The 15,896-nt window shown below is 36.2% G+C and overlaps 2 protein-coding genes across 2 annotated transcripts; one reads left to right on the forward strand and one right to left on the reverse strand.

Moving 5' to 3' along the window:
* Positions 1-916: 916 nt before the first annotated feature.
* Positions 917-3,643, forward strand: LOC146453394 (BTB/POZ domain-containing protein 6-like). Its single transcript, XM_085096681.1, has one exon. The coding sequence runs from the start codon at positions 963-965 to the stop codon at positions 2,310-2,312; it is 1,350 nt and encodes a 449-aa protein (XP_084952807.1). The 5' UTR covers positions 917-962; the 3' UTR covers positions 2,313-3,643.
* Positions 3,644-3,793: 150 nt separating this feature from the next.
* LOC146453395 (COP9 signalosome complex subunit 8-like) lies at positions 3,794-15,892 on the reverse strand. Its single transcript, XM_085096682.1, has 7 exons — positions 15,765-15,892; positions 15,515-15,576; positions 15,391-15,439; positions 12,905-13,034; positions 11,433-11,540; positions 5,858-5,920; positions 3,794-4,187 (listed from the first exon to the last, which is right to left on the reverse strand). The coding sequence occupies exons 1-7, from the start codon at positions 15,867-15,869 to the stop codon at positions 4,105-4,107; spliced, it is 600 nt and encodes a 199-aa protein (XP_084952808.1). The 5' UTR covers positions 15,870-15,892; the 3' UTR covers positions 3,794-4,104.
* Between the last annotated feature and the right edge of the window lie 4 nt (positions 15,893-15,896).

Genomic DNA, 15,896 nt, shown 5'->3' on the forward strand with positions numbered 1-15,896 from the left:
CCTAATCGAGTCGTCGTGCCAATACTGTCCATCATGCCCAGCGCTCGCGTTCCTTAGCGCGAGAAATCGAGAAAATAGGTTGTATGTCGGTGCCATATTGCAACGTCACAATAGCATTATGACGGTCATCACGCCCAGCGCGTTTCGTACCCAGTACATGATCCTAAGCGCAAGAAATTGAGAAAAAAGGTCGTATATCCGATAGGATTGATATCAAAAATAAATATCAAAAAGCGCAAAAATGGTTTTGAAAAAAAAAAAAACACTGACGTTTCGGGTGTATAACCCTTCTTCAGTGTGGAGAAAACCACGTTTCCTACCTTGTTCCTACCTCTGTAGACATGCATGTTCCTAAGTGCGAGAAATCGAGAAAAGACGTTGTGTATCGGATAGGATTGATATAAAAAAAATAAATATCAAACAGTGTCAAAAATGGTTTTAAAAAGAAAGGTCCGACTTGAAAACGGTTGTATCAAACACAAAAATAAAGAACAAAAAAACACACCTGCATGGGTAATAACCTGCACTGGGAAATCGAAGAAGTAACTGGAACTACAGAACCCCGGTAGGATGCCCTGTAAACACCTGGGACTGGCTGCATAAAACGTTTTTATGATAACACGGATGTTAACAATTGTTCTTAGACAATAACCTAATGTTTTGTAACTATACTTACAGGTTCATGTAATCTTAACATGATTTATGCAACCCAGCTAGGTGCCTAAGGCGACGCACTATAATCTTTGATTACTACTAGTTTTAAACGCTTTTTAGTGTTTGATATATTACGGACCATTACGTAGAACACTGGAACTACTCATAATTGTGTGGGGACATTTTGGGAACTTTACTTACAGCGTTTCATAAGGCCGCTGACTGAAATATCGTATATTCGTTTGTAATTTCCCGCGACATTTCCCGCAACTTTTGATCAGAAAAACAAATCAAGAAATACTTAAAAAATGGCAGTGTTTGAGAATAAGTGGCGAAAAGAAAGGATGACTATTAAAGAAAGGAGCAGGTTCATGTTAAGTAACGATGTGCTTAGTGATGTAAACCTTGTTGTTCGATCGTCAGGAGATGAAAGGGAGGCCAAGAAAAGCAAGATGGCGATTTCAGCACACAAGTTTATGCTATCAATTTGTAGTCCTGTGTTTTTCGCCATGTTTTGCGGGGAAATGGCTGAAAAATCTGACTCTATTGACCTGCCAGACTGTGAATACGAGGGAGTGCTGGAAATGTTGCGGTACATGTACAGCGGGGAGGTTGAATTGAAGGAAAGTAACGTGATGCAAGTGTTGTATGTCGCCAAAAAATACATCCTACCCTCGCTTGCTGACGAATGTGTCAACTTTCTGCACAGGAACGTGGATTTGGCCAACGTGTTTTGTATCTTATCACATGCTCAACAATATGACGAGAAAAGTCTTGCTGAACAATGCTGGGAGTTGATCGACAGGGAAACTGAGGAACTTGTGAAATCTGAAGATTTCGCGACCATTGAGAGGCCCTTACTTGAAGCCGTAATCAAGAGAGACTCGTTAAACATAAGTGAAGTCGAGTTGTTTAAAGCTGTTGATCTGTGGGCTGCAAAGGAATGTGAAAGACAGGGACTAGCTGTAGATGGCCAAATGAAAAGAAAGATCCTTGGAGAAGAAATTGTGAAAGGAATACGATTCCCAGCAATGGAAGAGAAGGAGTTTGTGAGTGTTGTTAAGGACTCTAAAATCCTAACCAAAGTAGAAGTGACCGAATTGATTAAGAACATTAATGGAACGTTGAGTACATCATTAGGTTTTCCAGAAAAGAAAAGAGTTGGCATCTGTCAATCATGCTGTAGATTTGCAACTTTTTATAATGATGATGATGATGACAATGATGATGATGATGATGATGATGGGCCATTCTTAGATGCCATCCAGTTTTGGGTAGACAAAGATGTTGTGCTTCATGGTATTCGCTTGTTTGGCAGTAAAAAGGCTGACTACGCCGTATCTATAGAAATAATAGATTGGCAAAATCTGGAGCTGTTATTTGATGTGGATAGAATGTTGTTTGAATCTATTCCTCTGCGTCACAGAGGGGAGATGTTACATGGTTTTGATGTAATGTTTGAACCATTTGTTTTAAGAAAGGGCAACATTTATGCTGTAAAAACTTGGTCGTGGGGTAGGCCAACTTGCTTTGGGACTGATGGTGCTGACACTGTTGAATGCCATGGTGTGACATTTCATTTTGAGGACTTCAAGTCAACAGAAAATGAAACAAATGTTACCACTGGTCAATTTCAATTTTTCTTCAAACCAATATGAGCATTTGAAATACTTTATCTTAAATAATGGGTGTAGTGGATAGCGCTGAGCCTGTTAGTAACCAGTTTAAAACTTAGTATTTTTTGTGATGTTTGTTTATGATAATTTTTACGCGGGATGCCCTGAGGGGCATACCGTGTCTAAGAACAGGTTGATTTCTTTTTCTTTGTTGTAGCCACAAATCCGTATATTAATTTATTAATTAAACTCTCCCCTCTCCTACTCGGGATGTATTGTTCTGATTGTCTTCAACAAAAGCAGGCCAATCAAAATCCATTGTTGTCGCTTATATCGTGAGGGAGGAGACCCACTCACCCCTACCTGTGTGACGTCAAAGCATCATTTCATTTATTCATTAATCTTGGATTAAATTTGTGGCACCACATTTTTAACATGTTGTGGACTCAAGTGTGCCGTTTTCAAACGGAAATTTCACCATTTTGAAAAGGTAAATCGAAAGAATAACCTCTAAGAAGCACTCGACATTTAAAACGGTGGAAATTGGAGAGTTCTTGGCGAAGGAATCGTGCTTTGTTTGACAGTCTTAGACCACGATGGGAAACTGAAAAGAGGTCATTGAGATGCTTACGTTATCGTAATGGAATTTCCGAAATTTCCGGTGAACCCCCTGAGTAGCGTAACACAAGGGAAACAACGTAACGCGATCTTCGTTACTCAAACTATTCCATTAGCAAGGATAGTTTTATAAATCTGCGAAGCATACAGTTGGAATAAATGCATCTCGCGTAAATGCCAGCATAGGCATCTTGTTACTAATGCAGCTTGCAGTAATATTATGATTTTCGAAAGCCTTTAAATTTGTTTCCATTTTAGCTCACCACCTAACTAAGTCTTCACTAAGTTGTAGCTGTTCAATTTATTGCTCACTTGTTATGTCAGACAAGCTCTTTTTAGGTAATGACATAGCAGATATAACTTGTACTTGTGTTAGCCCTGTAAATTAGTCCATCTCTGCTGTGTGTTTATGCGGGCAAGTTGATCCAACGTAAGCTCTCTGGATAAGTACTTAGTTACTCTTACAGCAAATTTTCTAGAGCAGCTGGTTCCTGAATCTGCGTCACATCCATCCTCCCCCCCCCCCCCCCCCAAAAAAAAAAAAAAATTGCAAATTTTGCTTCTCTTGTTACAAAAACTAGAATGATTGATCAATACTTTCAGGCTAGACTAGGAGTGGTCCCTAATTTTCGTTAGGGATAGTATTATAAGCGAACCATTTGAGCACACGCAAAAATTGCCTTCCACAAGTAGACATGAGGCACTTTTTGCATGCACTTGCATGATTTGATCGCTTTTCTATCCCAAAGAAAAATTGGGGAATGTTTGTAGTCTTCTTTCAGACGTAATAGTTATTAGTAGAATGTAATTAATTTTTTTACATAATTGCCCTGGAAAGACTGTATACAAGGGGTTCTTTATGAAATAAAAGTTACTCAACAGTAATAACTAAAGAGAGCCACAACTTCAAGGGTACTAACATCTTAATGTTTGCAAATACACCATGTCTGTGTATTAACCTATTAAACAAGTTTTTACAGATTTTTTGGCTCGACCTCGGTGTAAGAACCTGTGAAAATCACAGCTGACATGAAACAAAGGAAACAATGTCAAAACACTACAGGGAAAGAAAACAACCTATAATGCTAAGTAAAAACCTGTCAGGTTCTCACACCAAGGTAAACCCAATTTCTAAACACTTTTTTAATACAACTTAAGCTTCTCTGTTTATGAAAGAAACAACTTTCCAATACAACTGCTTTCTTTAAGTTTCTGGTTAATTTTCTAGAAATGAAACATAGTCTGTCAATAAGGCAAGCTCTTGTTCACTTGTAAGGGGAATCTCCTTCTTTGGAACTTCTGAAAAGCAACAAAGAAAATTAATGTAACAGACTAAGGGAATTGGTGATATCAGGTTTGTTCAAAGAGGACCCACCTTCTCTGGGGCGGGGGAGGGGGTATCAAAGACACCACCTATCTCATGAACATTAACAAACAAAATTTTCTTGCCCTCAAAATTTGAGTTGACACAAAGATTCAGCTAGCAAGAGTCAGCATTGCTTAATAAACAAGAAAGTTGAGATTTGAATATCTTTGTCATTTTTTGCTATGCTATGTGGCTACGCCATAAAGACACATGTTCAGAGGTTGAGGAAAGGGAGCGGGAGGGGGGGGGGGGGGTGCAGGCAGACCACCATCTGTTTTGATGTTTGGTGGGCCCTATCTAAGCATAATAGTTTTGACCACTTCCCTAAAAGGAATGGCTTTCATCCACCTGAAATTAGGCAGTGCGATTATAATCATTTTGAAATAGTTTTCAAGAACAATTTAATTTTCTAATTTTCTTAAGGGGTAGGGGGAGAATATTATTTGGGCAATTTTTGCATTTCAAAATGGTTTGATTGGACTTGGACAACAAAATGACAAAAATGAGGTTGTCAGAAATAATGAAAATACCCTAAAAATAATTACTCAGTTTTCGTAAAGTAGACTACATCCTTGATGAGAAAATGGATACTGATCAGAAGTGCTGAAAAATGAAAATGTCTTCTAAACTCAAAACTTGTGTCATTGTTTTGAAATGAAAAAAAATTAATAAAAGCTGGCCCTAAAATAAATGTCACAATCAACTTAACACTGGGGATGTTCTAAAATTGAGACAATACAGTAAAAAATTATTGGTAATGTGGAGCAAGCTTGATGTAAAACATGGGGACCAGGAACCTACATGAAGCTTGATTAACAATGCCCTTTTGGACACCAAAAAATCAAATAAAAATAAAAACAAGTCTTCTGATTATCAATGAATGATACCGTGTGTACTGTACAGAGTTCTCAGTAGTGAGTTTAGTAGTACACTGTACATGTAATTTCAGGGTTACAACTATGATCATTAAGTTCATACAGTACTTGTCTAACACTTTAACTGGGTTAATATCAAAGAACAAAATAATTCTCCCATCTTGTCCCCATACTTTTTTTTTAAAAAATTACTGGGGAGAAATTATTAATTATAGCATGACAAAAATCTCCTTTGGTGATCATATCCTTAATTTGTATGACCTAAGGGGTTGAATAAGCATTGATTTGATAAAGAGAAGTTTGATGCTGATCACTGTTAGGGCGGAAGTTCCGGTATAAAAGGGGCCTGGCCAGGCCATTCTCACCTTCAGTTGTCAATCAACCATCAGAGCGTAAACAACTGACAAACAACGTGTGTATTTTTCTATGGCCTTAATACCAGTAAAATTGGCTTAGTTGTCAGAATAAACGTTGTTAAACAAAGTAGAACTTGATATCTTATACTGTGGTGGTAATAAATTACAAAATTTTGAGGCATATTTTTTGAGAGGACACTTGAGTCAACAACTTGCCACAACTAAATTTGCATATCGCACCAACTATGGTGTGAAATGAAGGAGGGGCTTGTCCTTTTATAGCGGAGTTTCTTGTTTAAGGGATTTTTGACAAAAGGGAACAGAACAATATTGTTTAATAAAATAATTATGTGTTAGTACTACAGTCATTACCTGTTACTTTAGGTGTGATCATTCCTGTAACTGGATCATTAATCCATCCACCAGAAACAGCAGCTGAAAAGGCAAAGAAAACCAAAGAAATTATTATCAATTTTCACAGCAACAGTGTACTTAATCATTATCATCATCATCATCACCATCATCATCATCATCATCATCATATTTTTTCCTTATTTTTTTAAAGTTTAATTTATTGGCCTACAGACTGGTTATCACATAATATTTTTGTAGTTCTTCGTTATTTTATTCTGTGACCCAAAGGATTACCTTAAAACATAAGCTAAAAAGTCAGGAAACAAATAAAACAAAAGCAGACCAGAAGCACGGTTGATTCACTTCCCAGGTGGAAATCTTATTAAGATCTTGTAAGATCTTACAAGATCTTGTAAGAATCTTGTAAGAATGAAAATAACACTAAGATCTTAATAAGATCTTGTTAAGATTTCATATCTTAATAAGATCTTACAACACTTCTTAATAAAATCTTAATACAAACTATACAATCTTCAGCATTTTAAGATCTTATAAGATCTTACAAGATCTTACTAAATTCTTGTAAGATACTTGTAAGAATCTTGATAAAATCCTCAACCTAACAATCAATAAGATCTTAAAAAGCTATTAATAAGATCTTATCCATTTCTTAATATTTTCTTATTAAGATCTTATCAAAATTTGTGACAAGATCTTATTAGCAATCTTGTTAAGATCCTAAGAATTAACTTACAAGAATCTTGTTAAGATCTTACTATAAATTAAAAATAAGATCTTAAACATATTTTGATAAGATCTTACCTATTTCCTAATGTTTTCTTAATAAGATCTTAATTGAAATTTGTACCAAGATCTTACAACCACTCTGATTAAGATCTTACCACCTTACAATTATCTTTGTAAGATCTTAGCATAAATAAAGAATAAGATTTTTTGAAAACAGTTCTTATGAAGATCTTGTAAAACAAAAACAAAAACTTCTTCTTTGGTTCAATTTTTTATTAAGATCACATAATATCTTACAAGAATCTTGACAGGATCTAAGAATAAACATGCCAGCAAGACTCTCACACTGACTGTGATAATCTCTTTACTTTCTTTGAAATTCAGTCGTTTGTTGTGACATCTTGTACATCTTAATACTGTTTTCTTCAGTGTTCTAAGTTGATAAACGCTATGTAGGCATGTGTGTTTCTAAACAAAGGCTTAAAATATATGACTGTTAAGACTTGAAGTTTGCAGTTTACAGATTGTATTTGCATAAAAAAAAAACTAAATGCTCAGTCCTACACTGAAACTCATTTGTGAAAACATTATTACTTACAAACCTGCATTAATGAATCTCAACACCATTTAATGCCAGAAAGAACAAAAATGCTTTAAATCATAATTTCTACGATTTTCATGCACAATGCTAGCTTTTAAAATGAGCAAGAAAACGTGGAAAAACGTGGAATAACAGCAACACCGGCAGCCATCTTGGATTTCATTCAGACTGGGAAGACTGGGCACCATTTTGGTCAGCAGATATGCCACTGCAGGCTCGGAGAAAAGACCGTTTCATGTTAGATTTTAGGCGGGATTCAAGTATACAGCACACATTTCCTCTGGATTTTGCCTCTGTTAGCTAAAAAAATGATGCTTCAAGCAGCAAACTGTGGACAACCACTTTTTAGAAAGAGGTAAGTTTCATTACCAATTATTTTGTGAAAGACTGCTTGAAAATGTGTGATCGTCCATGCGAATTACAGACATTTACATAAGCATGCTGCTTCTCGAAGATTGTTGAGGTGGTCATTCCCTATTTAGTTTTTATTATGAAGCCTTTGCAAATGTTTTTACGGAGTAATTTGTAGCTGGGTTGATATCATGACAGAGTTGGTATAAGCTAAAGACTTGAGTGATCGATCTTGATTTGGCGTGAAGATCAGTTTATGATCTTCGTGGAGTGTATGACTCATTTTGCTCACATCAGGAATTGAACTAACAAGATTGTTATGGGTCAGAGAAGCTCACTGCAACATTGTCTAAATTAAAGTTAATGGCAGCTTAGTGGTCACTGTGATCACTTAGAAAAACTGATTTAAAGTGCACAATTTTCTGTTTTACTGTAGATTTTCAACTCCTATCTCCATTTTGTTGTCAAGGTTGAGACTCAAGACTGCAACTTCAGAGTCAAGTCAACAAATCCTGCTCAATAAAGTCACTTATAATTATGACTGCTGGAATCTATTTTAACTGATTTAATTTTGTTGTGAATTGTGACTTCTGCTAATTCTACTCAGGAACAATAATACTAAATAAAATTTTGTAACTTACATAATGGCAGTATTTGATCAGTACTTGATATCATAGTTGAAAACAGCAAGCAATAAATTATAAAGGGAACACTAAGTAACAATCCTTTTGATCAATGCAATCATTTTTTCTTATAAATTAGGCTTTTATGAACTCGTCAAACCTGCATTAGGAATAGTAATATTTAGCACATTGTAAATGGTTTAGCCTAAACTCTGGAGTTTGTAAGCATAAAAGAAGTGTAAATGGGCAATTGGCTTAGAGAAATTCTCACAAAATAACTGAAAAGTGGCATTCTCGTGCGGTTCACACAATGATGATGTAATCCTGCTCTTCAGTGGGTTGTGGCTTAATCCAGCTAGTATTCCATCCCAACATTTGTAAAACAAATAATTATTGTTTTTAGTTGCTTCACTGAGTATCTCTTGTATATTGGTGCCATTCTTTTGGCTGAAAAGTTGAAAGGCTCTGCTCGCAAACAGTATAAACTCTCAATAGTTGTTGAAACGCTGCTCCCCTTTCCTCTTGGTCAATGTTGTTTGGGCAAATTTGTTGTGCAGGTCATCATTGCTTCCATTGTACTTTACTTGGGAGGAGGAGGGAGGGAGACACTTCTAACAAACAGTGTTTCAACATTTTGACGCCAATAGAGGGCTGCTGTCAGCATTTGCTCAGAGGCAAACAGTACATGATGATTTGAACAATGGAGACATAATTATTGTTCTAATTGGTAGCTTTTTTAGCAAGGAAATTAGCAAAAAAATTAGGAAAATAGCATTGAAAATGATATCTTGTTCTTTTGTTTTTAATTATTTTTCTTTTTTTCTCCACAGGGGCCATACAGGATAATTTCAAGCTTCCATGTTTTCTTGCTTTTAACATGCAACTGAAGGACTTATTGGGGTTTTTTTGTTTTATGTTTATTTTTTATTTATTTATTTATTTTTTAATACTAAAGAACATTGTTGTACCAGTGGAAACCAAGCTCTTATTCATATGTACAAGTGTTTTTAAGGTTGCTTCTTTCTTGGGAAAATATTACTGGCAAATAATAATTCTCTGGATTGTTTAGAAAGGCTTTAAAGCTGCCAGATTAATTAAGTCAAATAGATTATTATTAGTGCTTCATTAATTGATGCAAATAGAAGAAAAAGTTACATGTAGAACTTTATCCTAGTCTAGAGACATTTTGTTGGTAAAGATTTGTTTCTGTCACTCTTGTGGATTACAATAATAATTATAGTGCTGTTGATCTTGTGAGCATGCATCACAAGAACTTGAATATATGCCTTGTAAAACAGCTGTATATAGCATTGTAGTCAATGAAAGTTTCCATCATGTTAACTTGTGAAGATTGTTGTGATAAATTTATTTCACAATAGCCAAGATTTAGCAATAAAAAGGTTATCACACATGATTTTTCTTGTTGGTTATGGGTTAACAATGGCCCATCCTTTGAATCTAAGTGCTATGAGCATATCCACCTCAAGTCAGTTTCTAGGTACATATAGATTTTGTATTGTAAGCAAGCTGTGATCAAACTCTCAGGAACACATGATTCTAGTTTAATTTTGAATGAACTAGTGTAGGTCATTGCCAGAAATGTCAGGGCAATCCAAAAGAAAATTTAAGTATACACTTCAGGTTTTTCCCTATTTTGCAGCTTGCTTGAAAAGCAAAATCAAATCTTGGCCCTTCAATTTATCCTGGTTATGGATCTCCCAAGACTTTCTACATTTTTAATGGGTAAGATTCTGACAATATCTTAGAAAAACATTTGAAGAGATCTTGTCAAAATCTTGTAAGATATTGGAAAGAATCTTGTAAGATCTTGGTAAGAATCTTATGAAATCTTGTAAGATCTTGGTAAGAATCTTATAAAGTCTTGTAAGAATCTTATGAAATCTTGTAAGATCTTGGTAAGAATCTTATGAAATCTTGTAAGATCTTGGTAAGAATCTTATAAAGTCTTGTAAGAATCTTATGAAATCTTGTAAGATCTTGGTAAGAATCTTATGAAATCTTGTAAGATCTTGGCAAGAATCTTATGACATCTTATAAGATCTTGGTAAGAATCTTATGAAATCTTGTAAGATCTTGGTAAGAATCTTATAAAATCTTGTAAGATCTAAGTAAGAATGTTTTAAGATCTTGTTAGAATCTTATAAGATCTTACAAGATCTTGTAAGAATCTTGTGACAAGATCTTGTAAGATTCTTAAACAAGATTCTTAATAAGAATCTTGATAAGAAACTTAATAAGATCTTACTAAGATCTTAATAAGATTTCCACCTGGGTTTTGTTTGGCTTTAAACCAAGAACAAAATAAATCATTCATGCATCGTTTACAACATGTAGCTTTAGTGTTTAGGCTTATATACCAAATTCGAAGCCTTGAATCACAACGTTAAATACTTTTCTGAAATGAGAACTAGTCTGTATGGAGAGATTTGGATTGTAAGGCCAAATTATTACTTCTGTCTGTTTTTCAGCTAACCATTTATTAGTTTGTTTATTAACATCAGGGGTTGGTTGTTTAAAGGGGAAGTATCACGAAAATTTGACGTCATTTCAAAACCTAAAAATGTTTGTCTGACAACAGAAACAAAAAACTAATTGTCTAATTTTGTTATCAATTATCACCCTAGTGCAATAAAATTGTTGATTAGTGCCCCTGGCCAGAGACAGAGTAGGTCGGAATGGATTGAAACTTGAAGAAATGCTTGGCTAATGTTTTTCAAGTTTTCGTATATTTGTTTCCAAAATACGCTAGAACAGAGTACAAGTTGTTCCTGTCAAGAATTGAGTTGATTTCTCTCCTCTAGAAATATTTTGTAGCAAAGTGAAGGTCTTATCTCACCTTTTTTAACAAAAGAGGTAAAAATCCCTATGACACTTCCCCTTTAAAGGGTAGTTAACTTAAATATTCACAGCACCTTACCACAGCATAAATTTCTAACAGACAGATTAAATCATTATTGAAAAAATGCCTGTACTAGCTTGTGTTGGCATGAATAAGCAGAAGATGTACAATGTAACAAAGGCTATGTAGCTAAGTATGATATTGTATGGAAACCTTGCATATCACTTTTTTTATTATTATTTTATTTTTATTTTAAGTATGCTTTATCCACTGGGTAAAGACTTATTCACTGACCAAAGTTATCCAGTCTTTCAACATCTGGTTACAGACTAGCAACTCAGCAAATTTAAAGACACAGCAACCTCTATGAAAACCAATGAACATTAAGTAACATTGCCTGTAGCTACTCACCACTGATAGCAGCTTCTGTGGTAACACCCATGAGCAAAGCCAGATCATCTGCTCTAATTGAGGTGTAAGCATTAGAAACAAGATCAAACGCCCTCTTTTGAAGTTTCTCTAAAACACAAATTCAAAATTCAAAAGAAAAATAAATTAAATAATAAAAGAAGACAAAGGAAAACTAAGGCCTAGTTTATACGTGGCGCTACAGCCAAATTTAATTCCATTAAATTTGTTGTTCCGTCGACATTAATCGTAGCGTGGTTTTATGCGTTGAAATCAATATGGTCGAATTTAATTCACTTCCCAAATGAAGTGTCTCTGGTCGCCACGGATCGCTGCGAGCTTGTTAAAATAAGTTTGAAATACATTTGAAAAATGTATGCGACGTGACGCTAGTGCAACGTTTAAACTGAAGAAGCGTTATCGATATTTTATCCATCTACCAAGAGGGATAAAACGTCTAGGACGAATTTAATTTACCAGTCGAATTTAATTTGTTTTAGATGTCACACTATCATCGAGTCTAATTGCTTGTGGGACCTTGAATTAAGTTCGTCTGAATTAATTTCGACTGTAGCGCGACCTATAAACTAGGCCCAAGAAGTATTATATGTACAAGAAACTCACTGCATTCCTTGACAAACCAGAAAAATGAACCTATTAAAGATACATGTACATGCACTGTGATCTGAGTGTTCAGTCATTACATCCTGTTCAGCAAGTACACCGTACATGTACCAGGTAAGTGTGAAGTGTTCTCAAGTAAAAGTAACACAGTGGGCAAGTTTCGAACATTTTCTGACTTCTTAGCAATGAAGGTGATTTACACCTTTCCTGCAGCAAACCATTCAATTATTAAATTGTTTCCGGTTGGCTCAATTGGTTGAGCATCGGGCTACCGTGCGGGAGGTCGTGGGTTCAAACCCCGGCCGGACCAACACTCAGGGTCTTTAAAACAACTGAGGAGAAAGTGCTGCCTTTGTAATGATATCTGCAAATGGTTACTAGACTTTCTAGTCTTCTCGGATAAGGACGATAAACCGTAGGCCCTGTCTCACAACACTTCAATGTTCATAACCCTGTGGGACGTTAAAGAACCCACACACTAATCGCAAAGAGTAAGGCATGGAGTTCCCAGTGTGCTGGTCTGGTCTTTGTGCTATTTCATGATTAGTAGTAATGTAAAACCGCATTTTAATATATGCATATAGAAAAAAAGGTATATAAATACCATTACCATTACCATTTGTTATTATTATATCTCTCAGCTAATATGTGCGGTGTAATAATTGGTCAATTTTGCGGGACGTATTTCACTGCACGGCCCACTAAATTTCCCTTGATTTCAACTACATGTAGTTTCCTTTCCCATGCACTCAATTAACCTCAGAGATACAATAAATATCTTACTAACCGAGAAAATGAGGTTAGTAAGAGGTACAGCTGTATTTACCGGTCGTGTACTCGTAAAATCTCACCTTGCAGTGCTGCAATTATTGGTTGTACGGCTGGTGACCATTCTTCCTTCAGGGTGCTATAAATTGACGGGAAGTCTCTTTTCCACATATGGCATCCCACATTCCAGAGTTTTGCTAGCTCAGGTGTTGACTAGAAAAGTAAGCATGGATAAAATTAATTAGTTCCCACACAAACAAAACAATGCAATACATTATTATTTTATATGTTTCAATATATATTTCCACACATATTTGTTTCAAGAACTCTTTGCAGGAATGTGGTTCATTTATTTCAGGGTTCCATATGCTCTACTTCAAAAATATTTTATCATTCATCCACGTAGGCTTCATTCTGCAAAGATAACAAGAAATTACTACTAAGCAGTAGAACCTTGCTAACTTGAACTTGAGTTTGAGTTTACCCAGTTTGAGTTTGTAGGATTCTAAGTACTGTAAATGTAACTGGATTCACAATTAGCCAAAATATTTCATGGAAGGTGACAATTAACAAATAAATGTATTAAACAGTATCAACATCCTATTTTTTTTTAAACCCCCCAAAAAATTATCCCGCCATCCACTATCTGCCATCTGGATCCACCTGTCCATTAATCACCATTTTACAGAGTCCTGACTGCATACATGTATTCATAAGTCATTGATGTGAGAAATATATGCTGGACTAACTATATTGAGAAAGGAATTGTGAGGGATTATACAGAGTGGAGGAAATTAGAAGAGGCCAATAGACCTTATCATGGTTTTGGAAGCCATCTTGATGGGTAGGCAAACACATCTTGAAATAACAGTGTTTGTATGGAAATCCAATGTCAAAAACATTTTTATAAAACATCGCTTCTGAAAAATTCATGAACTGGAAACTTTAGGCACTATGGAAAGGATTTTACAGAAAATAACTGAGGAATGTACATGTAGCTGTGCTAGAAAGCATCTAGTTGCATTTTGACATTTCCAAACATTTGTCTATATAGCGAACCAGCCATGAACAACTGTTAAATATAGTCCGCAGAAAAAAAATTCAGGGAAAATGTATGGAAAGTTCAAAACACGACTGGACGCTTTCTAGCACAGTTACATCCCTCCAATTTTTTTTTCTAAAAATCCTTTTCCTAGTGCCAAAAGTTTCTAATTCATGAATTTTTCAGAAGCAATGTTTTATGAGAATTATTTGACATCAGATTTCCATACAAACACTGTTATTCCAAGACGCATTTGCCTACCCATCAAAATGGCTTCAGGGTTCTCATTAGAAGGCGGGACCTGGGTACCAGTACCAGGATACACAAGAGTCAGTACCTGCCTACTTTCAAACTGAACATAAAGAAATTCACTTCAAGTGTAATTTTCTGCCCAGCTACTCTCCTATAGGTGCCCCCCTACTTCAAAACTTAATGAAACCCCTGCGGCTTCCAAAACCGTGGTAAGGTCTATTTTTGCACACTACCAAGGACTGTTGTCAATGAAGAATTTCCACAACCTACAGCATGTAATCAATAAAGTTCTCAGGAAATGACAATAGGAAGTACACAACACAAATTCCAGGACTTTCTTGGTTTCCATCAATGGTACAAATCATAGATAATTGAACATTATAAGGGTGAATCCATGTTGAAAATACTGGGATATTACCAAGCCTAGAGTCAACTTAACCTCTCTACATAAACCTAAACAAGTTGACACTAATTACTTTGAAAGTGAAAATTTGAAAGCAGCCCTTGGCTAACACTGAATTGGTAAATGGAATCCGGTTAGCAATTTTATATCTTCTGTGCTCTGCAAAATGGACTTCAGAGGATCTGGATTCTGGGGGCAGGGTGCAGGGAACTCGTCGGAATTTTTGGTGGGGGTGTACGGCTCGGTTTTCCAAACCTGACCATACTTCAGATCAAAACATGTAATTTTCTTTAACCCTTTTCTTGACACCTAGCCTCCAAAATTCATACCTATTCTTAGACCCAGGATCTGGGTTTAGCTGATGCCTAGACAGTGTTTAATAAAGTGTATGATATAGATGAATTAGGAGTAACTAGGGAATACCCCACCACTCCAAAAGTGACCCTGAAACAAGTGGTTACGCGGCTGCGCAGAAACAGTGGTAAATACCACCCCCGCTCCCTCACGTAGCTTCATGGCTATGCAGCTATGCGGCTACACAGCTACGTGGCTACGCGGCTACGTGGCTACGCAGCTACGCAGCTACGCAGCTACGCGGCTACGCAGCTACGCGGCTACGTGGCTACGTGGCTACGTGGCTACGCAGCTACGTGGCTACGTGGCTACGTAGCTACGTGGTTTCGGCTTGTTGATTAAAGCGCTTGTTTCGGCTCGTGGATTAAAGAACAAAGTATATTCATGTGTAGAGCGTTTGTTTCGGCTCGTACGCGTAGCTTCGTAGCCACGTAGCTGCGTAGCCACGTAACCACTCTTTTCAGGATTACTTTTGGGGTGGCAGGGTATTCCCTAGTTAAGCCATGCATTACACTCACAACTTTTATTTCCTCGGGTGTCCTTTTCCATAAAAACTTGGCGTTGCATCTGCAAAGGAAAAGTGACTTTTAAAACTAAACAGTTTCAATTGGTAACTCGAACTTGGCTGAAGCTGAAACTTACGTATCATTTTGAAAAAGATAAACTGCTAAAAGCTGCGTATAAACTTCTCCTGATGCATTACCCTGAAATAAAACGGACACACACACAAAAAAAATAAGATTGATCATGAACCAAACAGCAAGGCTGCTGCAGAAATCCGAGACACGGAGACAATGATTGTTCAAGCAAGCAAATGGTTTTCAAAAGCGAAATTTAGAAAATTGAAGACACGATGTGATAATCTCTTCAAAACACTGTCTCTCTTGCTTACATCCAATTCCATCTGTTCGCAGTTTGCACACAGTTCGTCAAAAGTTGTCTGTTCCGTAATGTCCGTCATATTGTCCGCCATATTAGATTTCTGGCAGCCGTTCATGAATCGCGGGCTCAATTCATTTCACCT

This window comes from Pavona decussata, unplaced genomic scaffold, assembly GCF_977016875.1.
Source record: "Pavona decussata unplaced genomic scaffold, jaPavDecu1.1 SCAFFOLD_331, whole genome shotgun sequence".
Lineage (NCBI taxonomy): Eukaryota > Metazoa > Cnidaria > Anthozoa > Scleractinia > Agariciidae > Pavona > Pavona decussata.